Source organism: Chaetomium fimeti (genome assembly GCF_033439085.1).
Source record: "Chaetomium fimeti strain CBS 168.71 chromosome Unknown B0H64scaffold_13, whole genome shotgun sequence".
In the NCBI taxonomy this organism is placed as follows: Eukaryota; Fungi; Ascomycota; class Sordariomycetes; order Sordariales; family Chaetomiaceae; genus Chaetomium; species Chaetomium fimeti.
In genome coordinates, this window is record NW_026944341.1 from 116583 (window position 1) to 136682 (window position 20100).

The 20100-nt window shown below is 59.1% G+C and overlaps 3 protein-coding genes across 3 annotated transcripts; all 3 read left to right on the forward strand.

Moving 5' to 3' along the window:
* Window positions 1–109: 109 nt before the first annotated feature.
* B0H64DRAFT_332079 (uncharacterized protein) lies at window positions 110–1538 on the forward strand (the record flags this gene model as incomplete). Its single annotated transcript, XM_062801036.1, has 3 exons — window positions 110–425; window positions 496–1102; window positions 1214–1538. The coding sequence occupies 3 exons, from the start codon at window positions 110–112 to the stop codon at window positions 1536–1538; spliced, it is 1248 nt and encodes a 415-aa protein (XP_062653919.1).
* Window positions 1539–2165: 627 nt separating this feature from the next.
* Window positions 2166–6857, forward strand: B0H64DRAFT_332179 (uncharacterized protein; the record flags this gene model as incomplete). The annotated part of the gene is made up of 3 exons (XM_062801038.1): window positions 2166–2272; window positions 2506–6464; window positions 6526–6857. The coding sequence occupies 3 exons, from the start codon at window positions 2166–2168 to the stop codon at window positions 6855–6857; spliced, it is 4398 nt and encodes a 1465-aa protein (XP_062653920.1).
* Window positions 6858–7461: 604 nt separating this feature from the next.
* On the forward strand, window positions 7462–10632 carry B0H64DRAFT_447133 (uncharacterized protein; the record flags this gene model as incomplete). The annotated part of the gene is made up of 1 exon (XM_062806978.1): window positions 7462–10632. The coding sequence occupies one exon, from the start codon at window positions 7462–7464 to the stop codon at window positions 10630–10632; it is 3171 nt and encodes a 1056-aa protein (XP_062653921.1).
* Between the last annotated feature and the right edge of the window lie 9468 nt (window positions 10633–20100).

The window sequence follows — 20100 nt, forward strand, 5'->3', positions numbered from 1 at the left end:
CCACAGAGCTACAGATGGCGATTTGTGAATCTGGGATTTCGAAACCCCCACCTCACCAGAACAACTGATCCTCAAACCGGTCTAAAGAAAGGAGAGAGAGTAAAGGAAAATGGACGCCAACGCACCCACGGCTCAGAGGCCTTCGGCGCCGTGTGTCCAAGCCACGCCGGAAATCTCGATCCAACCCCCGCTCTCCCGGCGGGGAAATGGTCCGGGCTTGGTGATAATTGTTCCACGGGATCTCGATTTGAGCCGGCATGAGAAGACGCTAGATCCCCCGCCGCAGCAAAAGTGGGCTGAGGAGGGATACGCCGTTGCCCAGATTCTCGACGACGGCAGGTTCAGCATTGCTGACCAGCTCCGCCTCGCAATTGCAAAGCTAGAGGAACTACCGGAGTGCTCGGGCGACAAGATCGGCTTGGTTGGTATGACCTTCCCGCCTTTGGTCTCGGCGGTGTTCTGATGAGCAGCCGTACTGATGAAGGTGCCGACAAGTGATACCTGATGAGAACACGACTGGTCATGCTCCCCTCCTCGACGCTATCGAGGCTCACCCCAAGATAGTGGGTGCGGTCTTCTACGGGAGTTATCGCGGGGGCGGGCTCCCCGTTCCAGTGCTCGCGCACTTGCCACCCAGCAGCACCGACGCAGCTCGCGATGCGGGGAGAAGGGCCGAGGGATTGAGCGTCCACACCTACCCAGCAGCTGCCGGGCGTTTCTTCGTCGTTCCAGCGCACGCGGATTACCGCTCTAGCGCCGCGGCGGTCGCACACACGCGGTCGCTGTCGTTTCTAAAGCCGCTGATAGGGGGTCCCTACTTTGACCTCGAGGCCATCTGGGAGGAGCACACGCGCTACGAGTTCGGCGAGCGCAGCGTCGAAGAGACAATGGCCACAATGGTCGAAGAGCCCTACGTCAACCATGTGCCCACCCTGACAGGCGGGGTCGGAAGGGCAAACCTGACGGCATTCTACCGGGACCACTTCATCTTCAGCAACCCGGACGATACGGCGCTAGAGCTGGTTAGCCGTACGGTGGGGATAGATCGGGTCGTTGACGAGTTTCTCTTCAACTGCACACACGACCGAGTCATCGACTGGCTGTATGAACTGACCCTGCTGCCCTCTGGGGGCTAAGGTTGTGCGGCTGTGCTACTTGCTACTACACGCACGACTCGAGGAACAAGGACGAGACTGACAACCGTGTCATGCAGGATCCCAGGTGTGCCCCCAACATTCAAGCCGCTGAGCATACCGTTCACAAGCATCGTCAACATCCGTGGCGACCGCCTCTATCACGAGCACATCGCCTGGGACCAGGGAACCGTGCTCCGGCAGTTGGGTCTGCTCCCAGAATATCTGCCCTTTCCGCACCCACTTCCGAGCGACACGGAGCGGGGGGTCGAGAAGCAGGTCGAATACCGGGTACCTGTTGCGGGCGGGGTAACCGCACAGAAGCTGGTTGACGAAAATGCGCTGTTATCCAACGAAATGATCGCGTTCGAGACTCGGGAAGTGCCAGGAAAGAGCGAGTCTTGACAAGTCAACGGATGATGATGACGGCGTCGTCGACGGTTCATGACACTAAAAAAGTGTGTTTTCGGGTATGTGGAACCAAGCTATCCGGGCCGACTTTTGGACACTGGCAGTTGCTGTAGTGAGGAAGAAATCAAAACAAGAATGACTTCGGATGGAGGGGAGGAGAGGGAAGGAGAACGTCATGAGTTGCAAGAAGAGCTGCAAGAACAGATGTGCCTGTGCAGAAGCCGCCATTTCCCTCCGAGTTGGGAACGCGCACAGTGTTATTTGGGAACTTCGACCTTTGGCTGAGCAAATCTGGTCGTGGCCACACTGTGTTGTGCCGAATTTGGTGAAGATTTCAGAAGGGAGTCACGGGTTAGGTCACGTTTTAGGCCCCAGGTAGGTCTAATTCTCGGCATCTCACCTTCCACGACCCCGTCGAAACTTTGCGCAGTCAAAAGGGAAGCACGTTGCCCATCTCTTCGCAGCCAAGTTCAACTTTCGTCAACGAAACCTCGTCGCACCCAACCGCAAATCACTTTTACCTACACCAGTTATTTACGCCCGCAAAACGCTACCCACAACACCTATTTTATCCTGCGGCAATTGCACACTTACTCCGGTTATTGCCAGCAAGAACCCGCCATGCCTCAGTTAACATCCAGCTTTGCCTCCGCCGCTGCAGGCCAGAATAGAGACTCGAGGGGAAGTGGACGGAGCGATTCTTCCCGTGGAGCTGGAAGCGGTGAATGGTGAGTCTCCCCGCCGTCCCGTCTGCCCATTTCGCCCCATTTCCCTGCTTGGGAGTTTTCCACTTTTTTTTTCCTTCGACCGACACTCGAGTGCCTCGGATCGCGTGTCAGATGGACAAGATTTTTCCGACCCAAACCCACAACACGAGGCCGTTCGGACAGTGCACGCGGCATAACGGCATAGGCGCGTCGTGTTGTTCGCCATATTCAGTCAGTACTAAAATTTGCAACAGGCCTCGCTCGAACGGCACCAGGACCTTTCGCCGAGCCTCCACGACTCCATTTAACCAGCCCTCCACCGCAAACCTGGCAGACGGGTCACAACACACCGCCAACGACGTCCCTCCAATGTCCGCTAATCCCCCATCGTCCGCTTTCGAATCGCAGAACCACCTCCGTTACAGCAGGGAGGAACTATTGGACATTTACAAAAATAACTACGACCCGTCCCAGATCGATACATCCGCCCTCCTCATGCCCAACTGGAACCCGGCGCAAATGAATGGGGGTCCTTCTCGGCCATGGGGCAAGCCTTCCGACTCCCCCCATGTGCCACAGGACCCGAGTGTGTGTTGGGACTCGAGCGGGATGCTGCAGCCTATCGGTTTCGAGGACATGTCTGCGGAGGAGCGTGAGATGTTTGCCACGGATGTCAACTCAACACTCAAGCCCCCTCAACAGAATAAGGAAGGCATTCATCCAGGGTCCGGAGGGGTCAACGGGCGGAAGGCTTCGGTTAGTATCGGGAACACGGCCAACTACCCGACGTCGTCGCCGTCCACCGCTTCCCGGCCCGGCACCCGCCGCCGAGAGACGGCGGATACGAATCCCTTCCCCGGCACGTCGACTGCGTCTCCCACAGCGAACAGATTTGGTCGCGATGAACCCTGGCTTCCTCGCCGTAGCACCGACGTCAAGGAGACCATATCCGACGAGCCGGAGGACGAGACGAATGCACGCGATGCCGCACCCGGCAGACCTCAGCCCTTTACTCTGCCGCGCAGCAACACCGCTGGTACCTCGGGTTTTGGAGGCCAAGGCTCGCTGTGGGGTCCCGGACCCGCGCCGGCACCGACGAGCGCCGGAATAGGCGCGTTTGGAAGTTTTGCTCTCCCGACCCCTGGCACTGGGGACAAGCGTCTCGGCGCTGGTGGTGGCAGCCGCCTTGCGCACCTCATCCCGAAAGACCCGGTTGACGGTGCTGGCCCCAAACCAAGCGATGCTCCGAGCTGGCGGCCTCGCCAGCGGACGGATACGGACCCTTTTGCCGCCGATGATGGCCTCTCCGGCGGCGTTATGTTGAGAGGGAGCGACGACAACAGCCCGCCCGCCACGGCTGCTCAGCATCAGCGGGGTATTGTTTTCGACACCCCTGTTAAGGGCAGCGCTGGGGAGTTTGGTATGGCTGGTCTGAATCTCGGCAATCACGGAGACGGCACCGGTCCGGCGAGCCCATCCGAAACCAACCCGTTCCGGAGCCCCATGGCCGATCGCAGTGGGAACGGTCACGGCGACTCCGACGTGGATCGGCTTGCCCAACCTGGCCCGGGCTCAGACCAGCAATCTAACTTTGGCACGATGCCCCGATCATTCAGCGCCGCGGCGTTCGACGGGAGCGACCGAAGCCAGACCTCGAGCGTTGGAGCCAAGGGTTTCGCCAGTGTCAACTCTCTCTCCGGCTGGCCTGCCGGTCCTTCGGTCAGCACACCCGACCGTGAGCGGGCCCCGTTTCAGCATCCATTTGGGAGTGCCTTCCTTAGCTCATTTCCCGACTTGCCATCTCCCGGGCTTGGCGGATTGGGCGGCGTGTTTGCGCCCCCCAGCGCTTCGAGATTTGGACGTGGCAAGCTGGAATCTCTCTTTCCTCCGGCCATGCAGGCCCAGATGCATGCTCATGATCAAGACAACCTGAGCGATTCGGTGCCTGACCTTCGCCAGGCCAACCCACTCGGCGCCATCGGCCGTAGTACCATCGGTTTCCAGCGTGATACGGATAGTCCGGTGAGATCCGGTAGGGGCGGATTTGAAGACCTGATTCCAACATCGGACTCCTCCCGATCACCCTTCTCGACGGCCGAACACGGTCCGTCTGGCCTCACGTCGACGGCGCAAGCCCAATCTTTCCCCACGACCCCCGGCGGTGCACCATTCCCCACCAGCCAGTCTGCCGACCCCACCGCTGTTAGGACCATGGTATTGCCGGATAGGATGCGCTGGGTTTACCTGGATCCCCAGGGGACGATGCAGGGGCCGTTCAGTGGGCTGGAGATGAACGATTGGTACAAGGCCAACTTCTTCACCCCGGATCTCCGTGTCAAGCGTGTCGAGGACACCGAATTCGAGCCGCTCGGCCAACTGATCCGGCGCATTGGGAACTCTAGGGAGCCGTTCCTCGTCCCGCAGATGGGTATCCCCCATGGACCCCCTACTTCGGGCGGACCCTTTGGCGGGCCCACCACGGACGCTGTCCCACCGCTTCAGAGCGCATTTCCTTCCTTTGGACGAACCCTCACGGCACAACAGCAGAACGACCTGGAGCGCCGTAAGCAGGAGGATCAAATGTTCCACGCTCGGCAGCGGGAGATCGCGCAGCACCACCACCCGTTCGGAAGACTGCCGCCCATCCAGCCCGGTGGCCTGCATCACCACTCGAGCGCCCACAGCCTCCAGAGCCAGCCTAGCTTTGGAAGCATGACGTCTCCGATCGGGGTCACCCCCCAGCACTCCCTGGGCCCCATTGCCCCAGCGGCCGGCTTCTTTGACGCGGCTGCGGGCATGGCGCCCGGCCCCGCTCAGGCCCCGATCGGGCCCGCCAACGGCCCGTTCAATAATGATTTGAACTTCAACGAGCGCCAGGTGCTAGCAAACATGCAGTCAACTGGGAACCTCGCGGGTGCCTTCCCCGGCGCTCAAGCCCCTGGGGGTCCCGTCGGTGAGAGCAGCGGCTTGCGTAGTCAGCTCCCTACTGTTGATCAGCTCCAGAAAGACGCCGAGGGTTTCAGCGAAAGACTGGAAGAGTTCCACGAGCTGCGAGCGCAATTCGACGCCGAGCAAGCTGATGCGGCTGGTACTTCGGAGTCGAGGGAGAATGGTGCAGAAGACGGGGAGAAGGCTACCACGCAGGTTGCAGTTGAGACCACCCTGGAAGCTGCTACCGCCGGCCCAGGGCCCGCCGAGGCTAACCCAACCCCAAGCCAAGTCGAGCTTACTCTTACGGAAAAGGTGCGGAAGACTCAAGCCGATAAGGCGAAGTCATCCCAGCCGCCTCCGGCTTCGGACCTCCCGATGCCATTCCCTCCGCCGGCACAGGCGACACCACTCGCAGCTCCCACCGCCCAGCGTCTGGCTTCGAACCTGCCAGCTCGATACGGCGATCGCTCCGGGTCGGGCAGCCCGGACACAGCGTCGGAGGGAGCCGCCCTCGCGCCCCCACCTACGGCGCCCTGGGCCCCCCAACCTGGTGCGGAGACGCAGAAGGGCCCGAGCCTGAGGGAGATTCAGGAGGCCGAGGCAAAGAAGGCCGCCAAGAAGGAAGAGGCGGCGGCTGCCGCGCGGAAGGCTGCTTTGGAACAAGAAGTCGTGGCAAACCGTGAGCGCGAGAAGGCAGCTGCCGCTGCCGCCAGCTCGGGCCTACCGGCGGCGAGCACTTGGGGTACTGGATCGCCGGTGGGCGCTCCCTCTGGTAGCCCGTGGAAGCAACCGGCCCCTCTCAAGACGGCCGTTGTTGCGGCGGCCTCCGGGACCACGGCATCGAAGAAGACCCTTGCCGAGATCCAGCGGGAGGAAGAGTTGCGGAAGCAGAAGGCGGCGAAGGAGGCCGCGGTTGCGGCGGCTGCCATTCAGGTCAGCACCACGCCAGTGTCGGCGATCGGAAAACGATACGCCGATCTCGCCAGCAAGACATCGGGGTCGCCCGGTCCCACGGCGTCTGCAGTTGCTGCTCAGCCCCCCCAAGGCGGCGGTTGGGCGGTGGTTGGCGCTAGCGGCAGGGCAAAGGCCCCAACGGGCCCTGCCGTGCAGAGCCGCTCCTCCAGCGTGGGCAACATCAAGGCCACGCCGTCGCCCACCATGACGAAGCCAGCGGCCAAGGCGGCACCCACAACGCTCAGGGACGCCAAGAGCATGGCGATGGAGGAATTCAAGAAGTGGCTGCACCGCGAGTTGGGTCGTGGTCTCAATGGGGTCGCCGATAGTAAGTTTTCCTCGTGCCTAATCCCCGACGGCGGGCGCATACTAACGGAGCCTTCTCTTAGTCGAGCAATTTGCCGTGACATTGTTGGAGATGCCCCTGGATCCGACCCTCCTGGCCGAGGCTGTGTATGGACATAGCACGACCATGGACGGGCGGCACTTTGCAGACGAGTTTGTCCGGCGCAAGAGGCTCGCCGACAAGGGAGTTGTCGAGAAAGAGCCGGCTAGCGCAGGCGGCGATGGTAAGAATAGCGGCTGGAGCGAAGTCGCCAAGAAGGGCGGTAGCGGCAGTGGTGGTGCCAGTCTCGCCAGTGGGAGCAGCGGGGCCGCACCCAAGGACGACATCCCCGGTTTCCGTGTGGTTCCGAGCAAGAAGAACAAGGGCAAGAAATAGCCCGACTTGCCTATCGTCTTGCCCGCCGGCTCGCTTTCTGACTGGGTGTGGATTCCGGAGGAGGATGGAGCTGAAGAAGTACATGAAGGTGGATAAATCAGAATGGATAGGAAGTGAGAGATCGGCTTTTGGGGGTGGTGGTCATGTTGAGACGGGCATGTAGCAGGTACCTTAGCTATGAGTAGCCCTAGAGCGCTGTATTCTGGTAGCAGTCATGTGTAACGGAACAGCGAAGTAGCTATCGGAATACGAAAAGAGATGCCCTCTCAATAGCTCATGGTCTCTCTTATTCGTGTCTTACATGTTTTCGGTCCTTGTCTTCCTGGAAACAAACCGCGCTTCAGGGGTTCCCGCGCTGCACGTCCTTCCCTACCTTATCTAATCGCTCCTTGCCTGCCTTGAACAACCCCGCCATGAGAGGCCCCGCTTTATTTTCTGTGCTGAAGAATTTCGGCTGCCCCTCCATGGATTCCATGAATCACGCACCCCCCCACTGAACCTGCCTAGAAACATTCCAGGTTGTGGTGTGGAAATTGGGAAATCGGGTGCAATTCATGGTCTCGAATTGCTTTCTCTTTCACACATCCCCCCTCTGCAATCTACGATGGCCTCCAGTCTCACCGACTGGCTCAACGCCGGGAGGTACCTCGATGTCCTACTGAGCGACGCCGCGGGGCATCTCATCGACGAGTTCGTCAACTCTTTACCAATACCGCCACGGCAAGACAACGATGCCACCAACCACGTCAAATCCACCACCGGTGCGAATACCACAGCTGTGTCGGCCCAAGACACGTTAGAGGTCGGCCTGGCGGCCCTGAATGCCTTCCTGCAGGGGAATGTCACGGGGCCGGTGCTGGACGAGAAGGCGCTGCATCGGGTGGAGAGCCGGTTCTACCTGGCGGCTGCTGCTTCTGCTTCTGGGAAGAAGGAAGGGGGTGAGGAAGGGGGAGCGTTGGTTCAGCAACAGCAGCAACAGCAGCAACAGCAACAGCGGGGGGTGAGGAAAGCGTGCCTGCGCTGGCTCGACGTGGATGGCGTGTCGGTCTATGAGCATGTGCCGATGATCGAGGTGTTCTGCCTGGCTCGGCATGTATTCGTCGCGTCAGGGACGCCGGCTGCACGGGGGGCGGGTCACGACGAGACGGTTGTTGGGGTTGCAGAGGCCGCTGCGAAGTCGCCCGAGTGGCTTGCCCTGCGGGTGCGTGTCTGGCATTACAAGCTGTTGACCCAGCCCAGCTTGGGACCTGGGTCGGTGTTTAACAAAGCCTCGCAGTGGTGTGACGTGCCGACTTTGCAGGGAGCTATTGAGAAGGGGCTGAGGGCGTTGGAGGAGGAGATTGTCGAGAGCGGGAAAGGGTGGAGCGACCCGGAGAAGGTGCAGTTCCTGGTAGAAGAGGCCAACGTTTGCATCTCGCTGGGGCTGGACCGCAAGGCCAAGGAGGCGCTTCAGAAGGCAACCGGGCTCAGTGGGTTCGTTTACGCATTATCAGGTGCGCTGGGGAAGAGGACAAAGTTCCAGGAAAAGAGCACCAGCCAGCTTGTGGTGCTGGCCAAGAGCGGGGAGGGTGCGAGACCCGACGACGAGCAAGTCAAGCCGCAGGCACTCGCTCTCAACGACGACACTCTACTGGAGGATCTCGAATTTTCCAAGGATAAGTCAGAAGGAGACCTGAAGTCCGAGCTACCGGTGCAATTAAGAAACATGTCGCCGGATGAGCAACCACAACTGTCACCCATGGACCAGATCATCCTTCTCGCCGAGGCAACAGTAAAGGATGCTTTCTCCCCCGCCGACACCCTCACATCGGAGGAGGTGCTTCCATTCGCTGTCCGCGTCATCTCAGACAAGACCACCAACTGGCAAATCTACACCCACGCACTGCTAGTACGGTCAAGGATCGAGATGCACCGCAGTAGGACTCTCGAGCGAGGCGTGCTCCAGATGCAGGCTGTAGTCGACCAAGTCATTGTCGACACCACTCAGCCAACCGAAGACACCCCTGAACCAGTTCAAGAGTTAGAGACCGCTGTTCCCGAGATCAAGATTACGGCAGACCGTGACGAAGCCACCAAGCCGGACAACAAACCGACCTCCTTCTTCCCCGCCGCGAAACCGACGGAATCCGCCCCAGCACAGGTCCGCCTTGAGCACATACACGCCCTGAGCTCCCCACCCAGGTGGCATCTCGAGTCAGAGCTCGCTTACTCGTGGGCCGGCGTCGGTTCGTTGGTTTCGGCTCTCGAAATATTTAAGCGGCTCCGTCTGTGGGCCGAAGTGGCTCTGTGCTATGCTAGTAACGCTGCCAAAGAGGACGAGGATGGACGGGGGAGTAGCGGGGAGGCGAAGGCCAAGGCCATTCTGCGGTGGCGTTTATATCACAAGACCGGGACGTCGCCGGAGCAGCAGGATGATGGCAGCGAGGTGGAGGAGGTGGATGTGGATGAGCTGAAGGAGGCAGACTACCACGGCCCAGAGCGCCAACCCGCGCCCCCTAACGCGCCTCGTCTATGGTGCATCCTCGGTGACATCGAGGACGACCCCGCGCACTACGAGCGAGCCTGGGAGCTTTCAAAGCACCGGTTCGCCAGGGCGCAAAAGTCACTCGGCGAGTACTACTTGCAGAAGAAGGACATCGAGCGTGCAAGGGACGCCTACAAAAAGGCCGTTACCGTCAACCGGCTCAGCTCGGAGCTATGGAACCGGATGGGCGACATCAGCCTACGGCTCGGGGACTTCTCCGACGCCGCCGAGGCATTCGGCAGGGCCATCGCCTCCTCCGACAACCTTACCGGCGGTGAAGACGCCCGCACATGGAGCAACCTAGGCAGCGCCTTCTACAGCCTCTACGTGGAGCGTGTCCAGGAACTCAAGCAGCAAAAGGAGAACGGCGACAAGACCGACGACGAGCCGGCCACCACCACCACTGCCCCATCAGCAGCAGCGGTCGACGACGACGACAACGAACCCACCCCCTCCAAGCCGACGCAGCCGGACCCCTCGGCCCTCCTCGCGCAGTCCCTCGCGGCCTACAAGCGCGGCGCCAGCATCGCCCACGACAACTGGCGCATCTGGGACAACGTCGTCACCCTCGCCGCCCGCCTGCGGCCCGTCCCCGTGCCCGACCTCCTCCTCGCCCTGCGCAGCATCGCCCGCATCCGCCCCTCCGAGGACGCCCTCGACATCGACGTCCTACGCCTACTGCTCAACGAGGCCGTGCTCGCGCCCGAGAAGCCCGCCCCTTCTGCGAGTGCGGCGACCACCGCCGCCGCTGGTGACGGTGCCGGTGCCGGTGGGAAGGCGGCGGTGTATGAGCCGCCGCGGGGCACGCCGCAGCGGGCCGTGTGCGACTTCCTCGAGGGCACGGTCGTGCCGCTCGTCACGGCGCGGTCGGAGCTGTGGGAGCTGGTGGCGCGCGAGCGCGTGTGGCGCGCCGACTACGCGGGCGCCGTCGACGCCTCGGAGCGGGCGTGGCGCGCTGCTGTGGGCGGGGCCGCGGCGGGGGGTGGGCTGTTGCCGTCTTCGGGGGGGGATGGGAAGGGGGATGGGCGGAGCTGGTTGGAGGATCGGGAGGGCTGGCGGGCGGTGGTGGAGCGCACGGATGACTTGGTCTCGATGCTGGAGAACTATGGGGAGGAGGTGGCCGAGATCGGCACCAGGTGGAAGGGCAAGGCCAGAAGTGCTGTCCGGAGTGTCATGGGCAAGGCCAAGGAGAGCTGGGAAGGGAGTGAGGAGTGGGAGAGGCTGGTGGCCTTGTTGGAGGGTTTGAGATGATCTCGGGTTTGGGATTGCCCATGTTCGCCGGGCCTCTCTGGTTGGTTTCGTTTTGTCTGGTTGGCTCGATACGGATAGAGAAAGTGTGTGATAGAAGGCGTGCTGGATTCTCGGTCTCGGGTATGTGAGCTTGCAGCAGCTCGCCACCAACACTGGCGGTCACACAATCAACACAACATGTCAACGGGACTTACAACACCTGTCTGGCCAGTCGGCGAAGTGAGAATGGGGGTTCCACGACTCGGGAAAACCTACAGAAACGCCTTCTAACCATCGCCACTGGCAGGAACTTCGCTCGCCCGGCAGCCCGATGCGTTACCCGATTTGCTGTCCCCCTCACACACCCCAGCTGTGGTTGGCTACCATCTCGGACGGCGCTCCCAAGAGGTTGAGGTCGGCCGGCAGCTGGAAAACCGGCCGCGCACGCAGGACGCCTTCCGATGAATGTACTTGTACCTTGGTTTCAAAAGAGAGGCGTTCTTCCGCGGTGCCCTTGCCGATGGTGGTCCCGTCGGGAAGGGTCCTCCCGGCAAACAGGGGCTGGCTGTCTGTCGAACCTTTTCAACACTGCCTGGGGAGATCTCGATCTGAGGCTGTTGGTCCGCGCCCCTTCGGTGTTGCTACTCTACCAGGTGTATCTACGGGGTAACGGGTATCAATCGGGTAGTTGATGTCCGAATATCCGAGTACGAAATAAAGTTCAATAGGTTTTGATGTTGTATTTATGACTTCCTTTTCGGAAGCTGGCGGTTACAATAGGAGCAAACTTCTACTGCTAGTTACAACCCACTGCGCGAGTGCTTGTAGTGGCGGGACGTTTTGACAATTGTATTTGTGCGCGGTAGTCCCCTTTTGGGTAACATACCCGGCCATCGGTTCACGACGTTGTATTGCTATTCGATAGAGTGTCCAGGTTAGGACGGAGGTCCGTTCGGATTTTTTTCTTGTTTCTACTCCCAACAAACCCCCCTCCCACCGTCTCGGCCCCAAAGCAAGTTTACCTCGTAACATGATGGGGGGAATGATTTGCGTAGGCCTGGGTGGGCCGCGTGGCTGATTTGTAACAACAGTGTCTCACGAAGTATTTGGTTTAATCTAGTTCTTCAGTTCTTCAGGGTAAGAGCAAACAAACAGATTATGTTAACGAAGCCAGTCAAACCTTTTCATAACTTTAGTACAACCTTCCTTCTCTCGAAGGAGGGTGGGTTCCAAAACCATACGCTTCGTGCCACCCCCGAAGGGAAGCTCAAAGTATGAGATGAGTGTGTCAAGCTGGCACTGAGGTTTGACTCGGCGAACTACGACTACATCGTAGCTTACCTGCTACGCTGAATTCGACTTTGCCGACTCTCCCTGGCACGTCGTTCTTCCAGCTAGCCAATTAGACCGCCCCAAGGCGGGAGATATTCCGCTCTTCAAACAGATCTCTTATAATAGGTCGGGGCTGATCTTGGGAATGGCTTGCCAGTCGGGCTGTTCGGAATGCTAAGACACGGAAAAAAGGAGTACGATCTGTCTAGCATTCTTTGCAGGAGAAACAGCGCCGGAAGGGTAGGGAAGGCTTGGATCACGATAATATTCCGATATCAAATCGGTGCAGGCGTGCTGCTCGACGCTGATTTGGGGCTCTCAATGCCTTCGCTGCCCCTATTCGGATCGGTCGGGTACCTGGAGTCGGGAAAGCCGCCGCCCGCGAGTCATCTTCCCCGGCTGGAGATCGCCCCATTGTAATTCCCTTGCTTGCCCTCGATACCGATCCGAGTCCACGGCATGGGCTATCGTCATCCCAATCCCCATCTGGCCGATCACTGATCTAGCCCAGTCTGTCTCAAATTCACGAAAACAGCTTGGCCGCTCCATTCTTGCGTTGCCAACAGCCTCGAGTGATCGCCGCCAGCAGCCTGACGAGTGGATGTTGGTTTGCGAAGTACGAAGTCTCGTCGTGACGAGTTGCTAATGCCTGTTTTTTGCTCGGCAAACTTCCTCAGTCAGACCCAATCCGATCTTGTCAGACGAGCCTCGGTACCGGTACATGGGGGCAGACGTGGACGAGGCGGCATCTTCCGTCAACAAGGCCTCGTCACGCCACAAGCGCGGATGGAGGTGGAGGACGGACGGACGGGAGCAATTGACGCCGATGGTGCGACCAAGAGTCACCAACGCCGTGGCAGGGAGCCAGTCACTGCCAGTCACTCGCCAATGAAGGAACGGAGTACCAGAAAAGGCGTCGGCACTGCACATCTTCGCTGGGCGGGCGTGCTGAACAACGATGGAGGTTGCGGATAGGAGCTCCGGTCGCGTCGTCGCCAGCCTGAGACGAGCGGTGATGTGACGCTGAGGGGGCGCTCTTTTCGCACCTCTTGGCGGGACTCGACCCAAGCAGGGACTGCATGACAGCAAAGGAATCCGAAAGAGGGAGGTCCCAGTGAGAGGGAACGCGAATCCTCCGGCAGATCACTGACCAGGGGCCTAGATTGGGACATGGCGCCAAGAGCGATCAACAGCCCGACCTGCCCGATGGTGTCCGCACCGGCCCTTTTCCCTCGTCGCCGGCCAGCGAGAATCCCCGCTGACATTGCCGTGAATGCCGTCACATTCTCCCTGCTCCTGCCGCGTTGGGTCTCTTGCATCGAGCGTTGCTCAACTTGTGCGGGAGGAAGTGGGAGAAGTGGGAAATGCGTGTTGGCTTGGGGGGAGGAGCAGTTGGGAAGCAACACACGACCAACAAAACGCGCTTTCGATCACCGCACGCCGGGTGGAGGCGAAGAGGGCAAGCCACAATACGCAAGAATCCAGACCATCGAATGAGGCTCCCGGGATCGCGGCGGGGGGAGGGACCCTTTTGGCCATTCCGGGCTCACGCCTCTCAGCCACAAAAGAGCGGGACGCGGGGTGCCTGTGCCAATACCGGTCCCGGAGATTCCAACTGACTGTTGAGGCGTTGGGGGGGCGTTGCGAACTGGGCGTCTTCGCCGGTCTGGCTGGCCCTGGCTGGCCTGCGGGTGGAACAAGCCGGCGCCGCCAACAGTGGGGAGTGTGAAAATGTCTGACTGCGGGCCGTTGAGATCGTCTCAGGCGGTCAGGCCGCCCCAAAAACGCGATCGGCGAGCGACGGCGGCGCTAAATCCACCGATAGCTTTGTGCCCAGCCCGAGAATTGCGAGGATTCCTGGCCAGAGACCAGGTACCGGATACACGTGTCCCGTCGGCGATGGGGAGCGAGATTTCTTTCCTTTTCTCGGCCCGCTGGGAGATTGGAAAAAGCTTTGATGACGCGAGTGGGAAGTGTTGGGAGGCCCGGAGGATCACAACGCTAGCATCGGAACAGCAAGGGCTCAATCCTCAAGGGGACTGGTCCGCCCATCCTGGTCGGCGATCACTGCAGCCCCGGCCTGCGAGCTTAACCACACTCCGGGGTGTGCGGGATCGCCCGTGCTCGGCTTGGGATCGTGAATGAAAAGAAAGGTTCATAACGGGGCTCCTTGGGCAGATCAGAACCTGCATGAGATGACCCAGGGCTCAGGTTTATCTGGTCCCTGCCTCCCGGTTTGCAAACTGGGCCTCCCTTTCCGTTGACACAGTGGCTACTCGCTTGTGGTGATTGGTTGGCCTTCGCAAAAGATGAAAATGAAACCCGCGCCTGTGCTTGCCAGTTAATGTCACCAGCTGGTTCCCAGATTGTTATAAATGCGTTGCTTGTTGGACTGGGGCCTCCTGAGCACAGCCCCGTAACTACTCCCGGGAAGAGAGAAAGTTGTCGGTATGCTCCGCGCGATGGGTGTCGACGGTTAAGCTGCGCACTGGGTGTGACCGCGCTTCTTCCGGGCAGCTCCGCGGGAAGTCCATGACGAATTAGATCAGGGCGGATGGAGACGTCACCAACATGGCACGAATCATTCGTGAGGTTGGGAAAATTACCCGCTTGGGTACGTTTATTTGTTGATCGGAGTGGGATTCAATGATCCCTTTCCCTCATTATCCGCAAACGGAGTGGGCGTTTGCATCGGACACTCTGCGCTTCGCCGAGATGTCGGGCTTCCTGTTGGCCGTCAGCGGGTCAGGCGATGGGTATCTGCATCCCAGGGCGGGACCCGGCATCATCGCGATCGAGCTGCTGATGAATCCTAATATTTGGGCTGTGATGACGAGGGAGCGCCCTTGCATCTTCTGATTTGGCTTGTGAGTGAAAGGCGAGCACCACCTGGAAAGTCTGAGGTGAAGGCGAACCGTCCCACTGGGACTCAGACATGCCGTCACGTCAGGGGCGGAGTGTTGGAGCTCATGAGGGATAGACATACGGGCTGAATCGGTAGATGTTCGTTATTTTGACGCTCCACCGATTTTGAAGGTTTAAAATAGGCGCAACGCACGAGATGCCAGAAAACCTGCAGCATGGAGTGGGCGAGATTCCATGGCGGTGGTCGGTCAACACGTGGTCCCCTGCCCCTGGTGTGAGACGTTTGGTTTCTGGCCCAAAGCAGCCCGGTCCCTGCACGTTGATGAAGTTGGACACGCGGTCTAGCTTGTTGCAATCGACCCGTCCCGTGTCTGAGATCTGGCATCGGTTCAGCTCAAATCAATCGCCCCGTGTCACTGTCTGCGTTTCGGCTCGGCTGCGTTCCGTCCGCTATACTAGGAAGGAATCGTGTTAGTTGAGCCCCATGGGTAATGGCTGCATGATGTGCGATCGTGAGGGGATTTCCTTCTGACATACCGCAGCAACAGCGTCCAAACTACATCTCAATGCTTTCTTGACGAGTTAACGATTGGGAGTGGTTACGGGCGTAACGATACGCATCGCGCAGCGCATGACTGGTTGGGATGATGTGCCGTCTTCGCGCTGCGGCAGGATCGAGGGATCAGACAGGAGATGGTGCGAGTTTCCGGTATCCTGCAGGCACCTAGCCATGGCAGAAAAGCGGTGTCGGCCTGCCCCTGACGGCAAGTTACACAGTAGAACACATTAGTTACCAGGAATCCCCAACCTCCTCAGGGCCGATCCCCAGTCGCCAGCCAATTTTAATCTCTGTGATGTCAAATTATGCACATGGCAGCGGTTGCCCCGTGCGGAACTTCTTGGGTAATGTTGCCAACCGTACAGTCTTCAGCCACGGCGCTTGTTGGTGGAGGAGGTATGCACAATTGTGTCCCCAGAAGGTGCGGTTCAGGTTTGTTCTTTGGAGAACACGATACGTCCATGCGTGGCTGGTGGAGGTAGAGAAAGACTCCAGAGACGACGCCCTCGACTACGGCCGTTGAGGTGCCGCAAACAGACAGACGCTCGTAGTGATCTTTGGTGAACACGGCAGCTAAATATACGTCAATGGCATACAACTTGCGCAATGGTTTGGTTACTGACACGGGTAACTTGCTTTCCCCCCTTGGACCTACGTCTGGGTCTGGGGTGAGATGCGTCTGTGGGCCCTGCCGCGCTACCCTCCTACACAGTACGATGCAGCACGACCGAAACGGTGGGTCGACTCCAGATCAACTCATCCTCTTCTACACTCCCGTAGAAGGAACAGCCTCAATTCCAGATTGGCACATCATGCAGCACATACTTAAACGTGAGTGTAGACGAAAACATGGTTTCAATCTCATTTTAGTTCAGTTGTGGCCATCGCCCGGCTGTGCTTCGATCAAAAGGTGTGTTGGTAATCGATCCCAGTTGCCAGGTGGCTAGCCGAGAGGCGGCCAGCATTCGCAGTTTCCTCAACGCAATGCGCTTCAAGCGAGCTCTAGCTTTACTAGCGCTGCAGTAAACTGCGTCTGGAACACAACTGAGCGTGGGGTTGAGATCTGCGACATGCTGCCCGTGGTGGCGCGGATGGACTGCCGAGATCCTGGTACATCATCTTGGTCCCAGATTCCGAACCAGCTTTTTGTGCGAGGTTAGTTAGAGACTCGGGATCGAGGGGACGATGGTGCACATTGCACATTGGCAATTGGCACATTGTGCCACACGAACCAGTAGCCACCCCTCGCGCGGGTACCCGCACCTCCCACAAGCCGTATTGATGGGCCCATCGACTCAAACGTTGTACCAGAGACAGGCAGCTCGCGGGTGGCCGTCGAATCTGAAGATGCTTGTACGGCCGTAGATCGCGCGTGTTGGCGTTGCAGGTTGGGAGTATGCAGATGTTGCAGGGCTATCTCGAAGTCCCAAGTCTCAGCTTAGGGTTAAGTCTCAGCTGACGGAATGCGGTCCGTAGATTGATGCAGGCGACCCCCATCGCGTGTTGTGTGACTGATCCTTACACAGGAGGCAAGTGCCCACTAGGCAGGTAGGACACCGTAGGTATCTGAGAGGATCTCATTTTGTGTGGGCTGCTTCCTGCATGATCTCGATTCGCCGGGTGAGAAAGCGATCGGATCTGACTCCATGCGGTGATTCTGTGGAAGGAAGCGGGTGCGAACAGGAAAAATGCGGTGAGAAAACGAACCCCCAGAACCAGGGAAATACAGCTGCAAGAATGCAAGTCGTTGGATTTGAAGAAAGTTGGAAGGAAGCGGGTGATGAATCGCCGCATGCGGGCCAAAATATCGCTGGTGCAAAATGCAAATCAAGGTGCACCCACGGGTAGCTCACCCGAAAGGCAGCAGAGCTGTATGGAAATTTTCTAGGGTTCCATGGGTTTTGAAAGAGCATTGTTTGCCAACCTAGGCAGGAGGGAGCATGCTTGGCCGACTCGAAGTCAAGTCAATCAAGGCAGGCACAGTTTCCACTCAATTCGCTTTCTTCCCAATCGATTTTTTTTTCTTTCCCCATCTTCTTCCTTTTATTTCTACACCTCGATCCGAGTCTTCCATGAACGCCTCGCAAGAATCCCACAATTTGACCAGTGTAGCGCATAATGAACAGAACCGCCCCAACCACGATGGGGATCGACGTGCAAGAGCCGTTCATTACTACCTAGCCGCGATCTGTCTGCTGAATGCTGCATCGAGGCTGAAGGTCACTCGCGCATGTTTTCGGGCAGACTCGGTTCTCTCTTTTCCCATCCACACAACCACGACAGGTGCCCGAAAAACCACGTTCCACGACGCTCAGCCACTCACTCCCATTCGTTCCGAGTCCCGCGCGCCACGGCCCAAGGCACGACGCATCGAATTGCGGGCTTCACCCAACGGCGGACACAGCCTGAGAGACCGGAAACCCTAGTTCCCGTGGTCGATCTCGGCTTGTCGATGCAGGCACATGTGCAGCACGCCAACTTGACAGGTATGCACTACGTCCGTAGTTGCCACAAAGCAATATTTCTGTTCGACGTCTTCGAAGATGTCTAGACAGCATCTAAGTACTCACCCTCCCCGCAGTTTTCCCTTTGACCATGCCTGATCCCTGGAAGAAACAACGCACTCATTCACCAGTACTCCCTCGGGTCAGCGCCTGGCTGCACAATCGGTGATGCCTCGGCCTCCAACAGCAGTGCGAACCCGCCGGGATACTCGCTGTTTCTGCAGTTTAACTGCGACCATGGCTGCTGTCGTGATCGAAATGGTGCGGCGAACTCGCGCAGCTGCGGGCGAGGCAAGAGTTGACGACGGTGTCGGTGTATCGACATGGCTGGGCGGCTACTTTCGACCGTGGCTTTATATGCGCGGTACACCTCCGTCAACATGCGCATCCTCACCAGTCTCTGGGTCCACTCACCCGACTTGAGGTGAGCCTTCACCACGCGATATACACCGAACCCGCCGCACGGCTTGAACCTTTACCTCTTCATCGCTCACAACAAACCCCCCTTTCACTGGCCAACAAACAAGTCTTTCGAATCAGCGACGTTTCTCCGTATCCCGTCGTCAAGTGGAGGACAAGAAAGAGACCCGCGCCACAAAGCATCACCTGTCCGTCTTGCCTTAGGCGTTCCGTTGTGGGAGAAAGTCCGATAAAGACACCGGCTTGTATTGCTCTATCGGTAGCTACGTAGCGCTTCTCGCCAGAATATTGAGGGTGGGATTAGGGGTCCTGGTAAGTGCTGCCAAGCCATTCACTACCACCCTCTTTCAGCTTTGCCTTGCCGTTTCTCGCTGCGACGCCACTCAGCTGGCTCGCTGTCGAGGCTCAAGCTTCTGTCCTGCGCCTCACGCCTGCCCGGTTCAGCTGGCCATCAAGCCATTGGTCGCAGGATTTCCGAGTTACCCTCTGCCAGCGCTGGCCCCATTTCAGCGTGCCGAGCTGCGGGTGCTGCCGCCCCGTGGTCTCTGGTGTCCACAGGGGCCTCCATCATTTGGCGAGCTGGGCCGGTTAACGTTAGTTGGCTTGGAGATTTGCAGCGACTGCCGTCACCGCTGTGGGCTTCTGGGGACATGACAGCTGCCATGTAACCTCATGACAGCACACGGCGGAGAGGCAGCATCGCGAGGGCGCCCAGATTTGCTCCCCCCCCACACGATAGCCCTAAAACGCCTGAAGCGGCAGCTCCCTAATTGACCGATCGGCGCCTAGGTCGTTCAAATACCCGCAGCAGCTCCGTCTCCTCAGCACTACCGCAGTACCACAGCCAGGGCCGACCGGGCTGCACCGCCGATCCGCGGCGTGGGTTCCGTCCGAGCCCTCCGGTATCCCTCCCCGGTGGGTGGGTGGCAGAGTAGGAGGTTTCCTCCAGTTTCCGCGACGGTCGGCGGCGTCCATATCTCGTTTCCGACTGATCGCCCCCAACACGTCAACCGACGGGCGTGGAAGTGCCGTCCGGCGACCGAGCGTCGTATTTTCGATCACAGGGATCAGAGGATTGCCGCGCAGCTGATCTGGGGTCCCAGATCCGCGAAAGACGATCTCTTTCCCCCTGTGCTTGCAGGTTACCAGGTCTCGCTCCACACACCATCCAATAGTAACTTCCGCTGACCAGCCTTGCAGGTGGGCCAAGCCATTTTTCGCTGCCATTCCCAGTCCTCATTCGGCCAGCCAACCCCCTGCCACTCTGCCCAGCGTTTCCTAGGCCACCCCATCGGTGTTGCGATATCCTCACATCTTCCCCCCAAGGGGTGAATGTGTACCGGTACGAAGTACCTCCCGCCCGCCGGCCTTTGCCCCCTGCACTCGCCATTCCGCTAGGCTTTGCTTTTCTCTGGCATTGCGCTTCCTTCCGAGATTTTCGGGGCTCCCACCGGTGTCGCGTCTTGCCCATATTTGTCTTGATCTGCCATTTTAGCTCTCAGCATGTCTTCGTGGTTCATGCCGCGCACCGGGCCTTGCTGGCGACGTCGTGTCCCTTTTTTTCCCAGTCCTCTCTCAAACAACCTCCTGGAGACATTCCCTCCTCCCTCTCGACATCTTTCCATCCTTGCAACCTGACACACACATGTCGGCGCCGGTTCCCCACCCCCCGGTGACCCTTGGATGATCCACATCTCTCTCCGGGAGACCATGGAATCTTGCATTCAACGGCTGGGTCAGTTCCTATCCCTGTTTACCCGCACGCCATCCCTCCTGCTCGCTCGTTGTCGTTGTCACCTGCTGCTATCC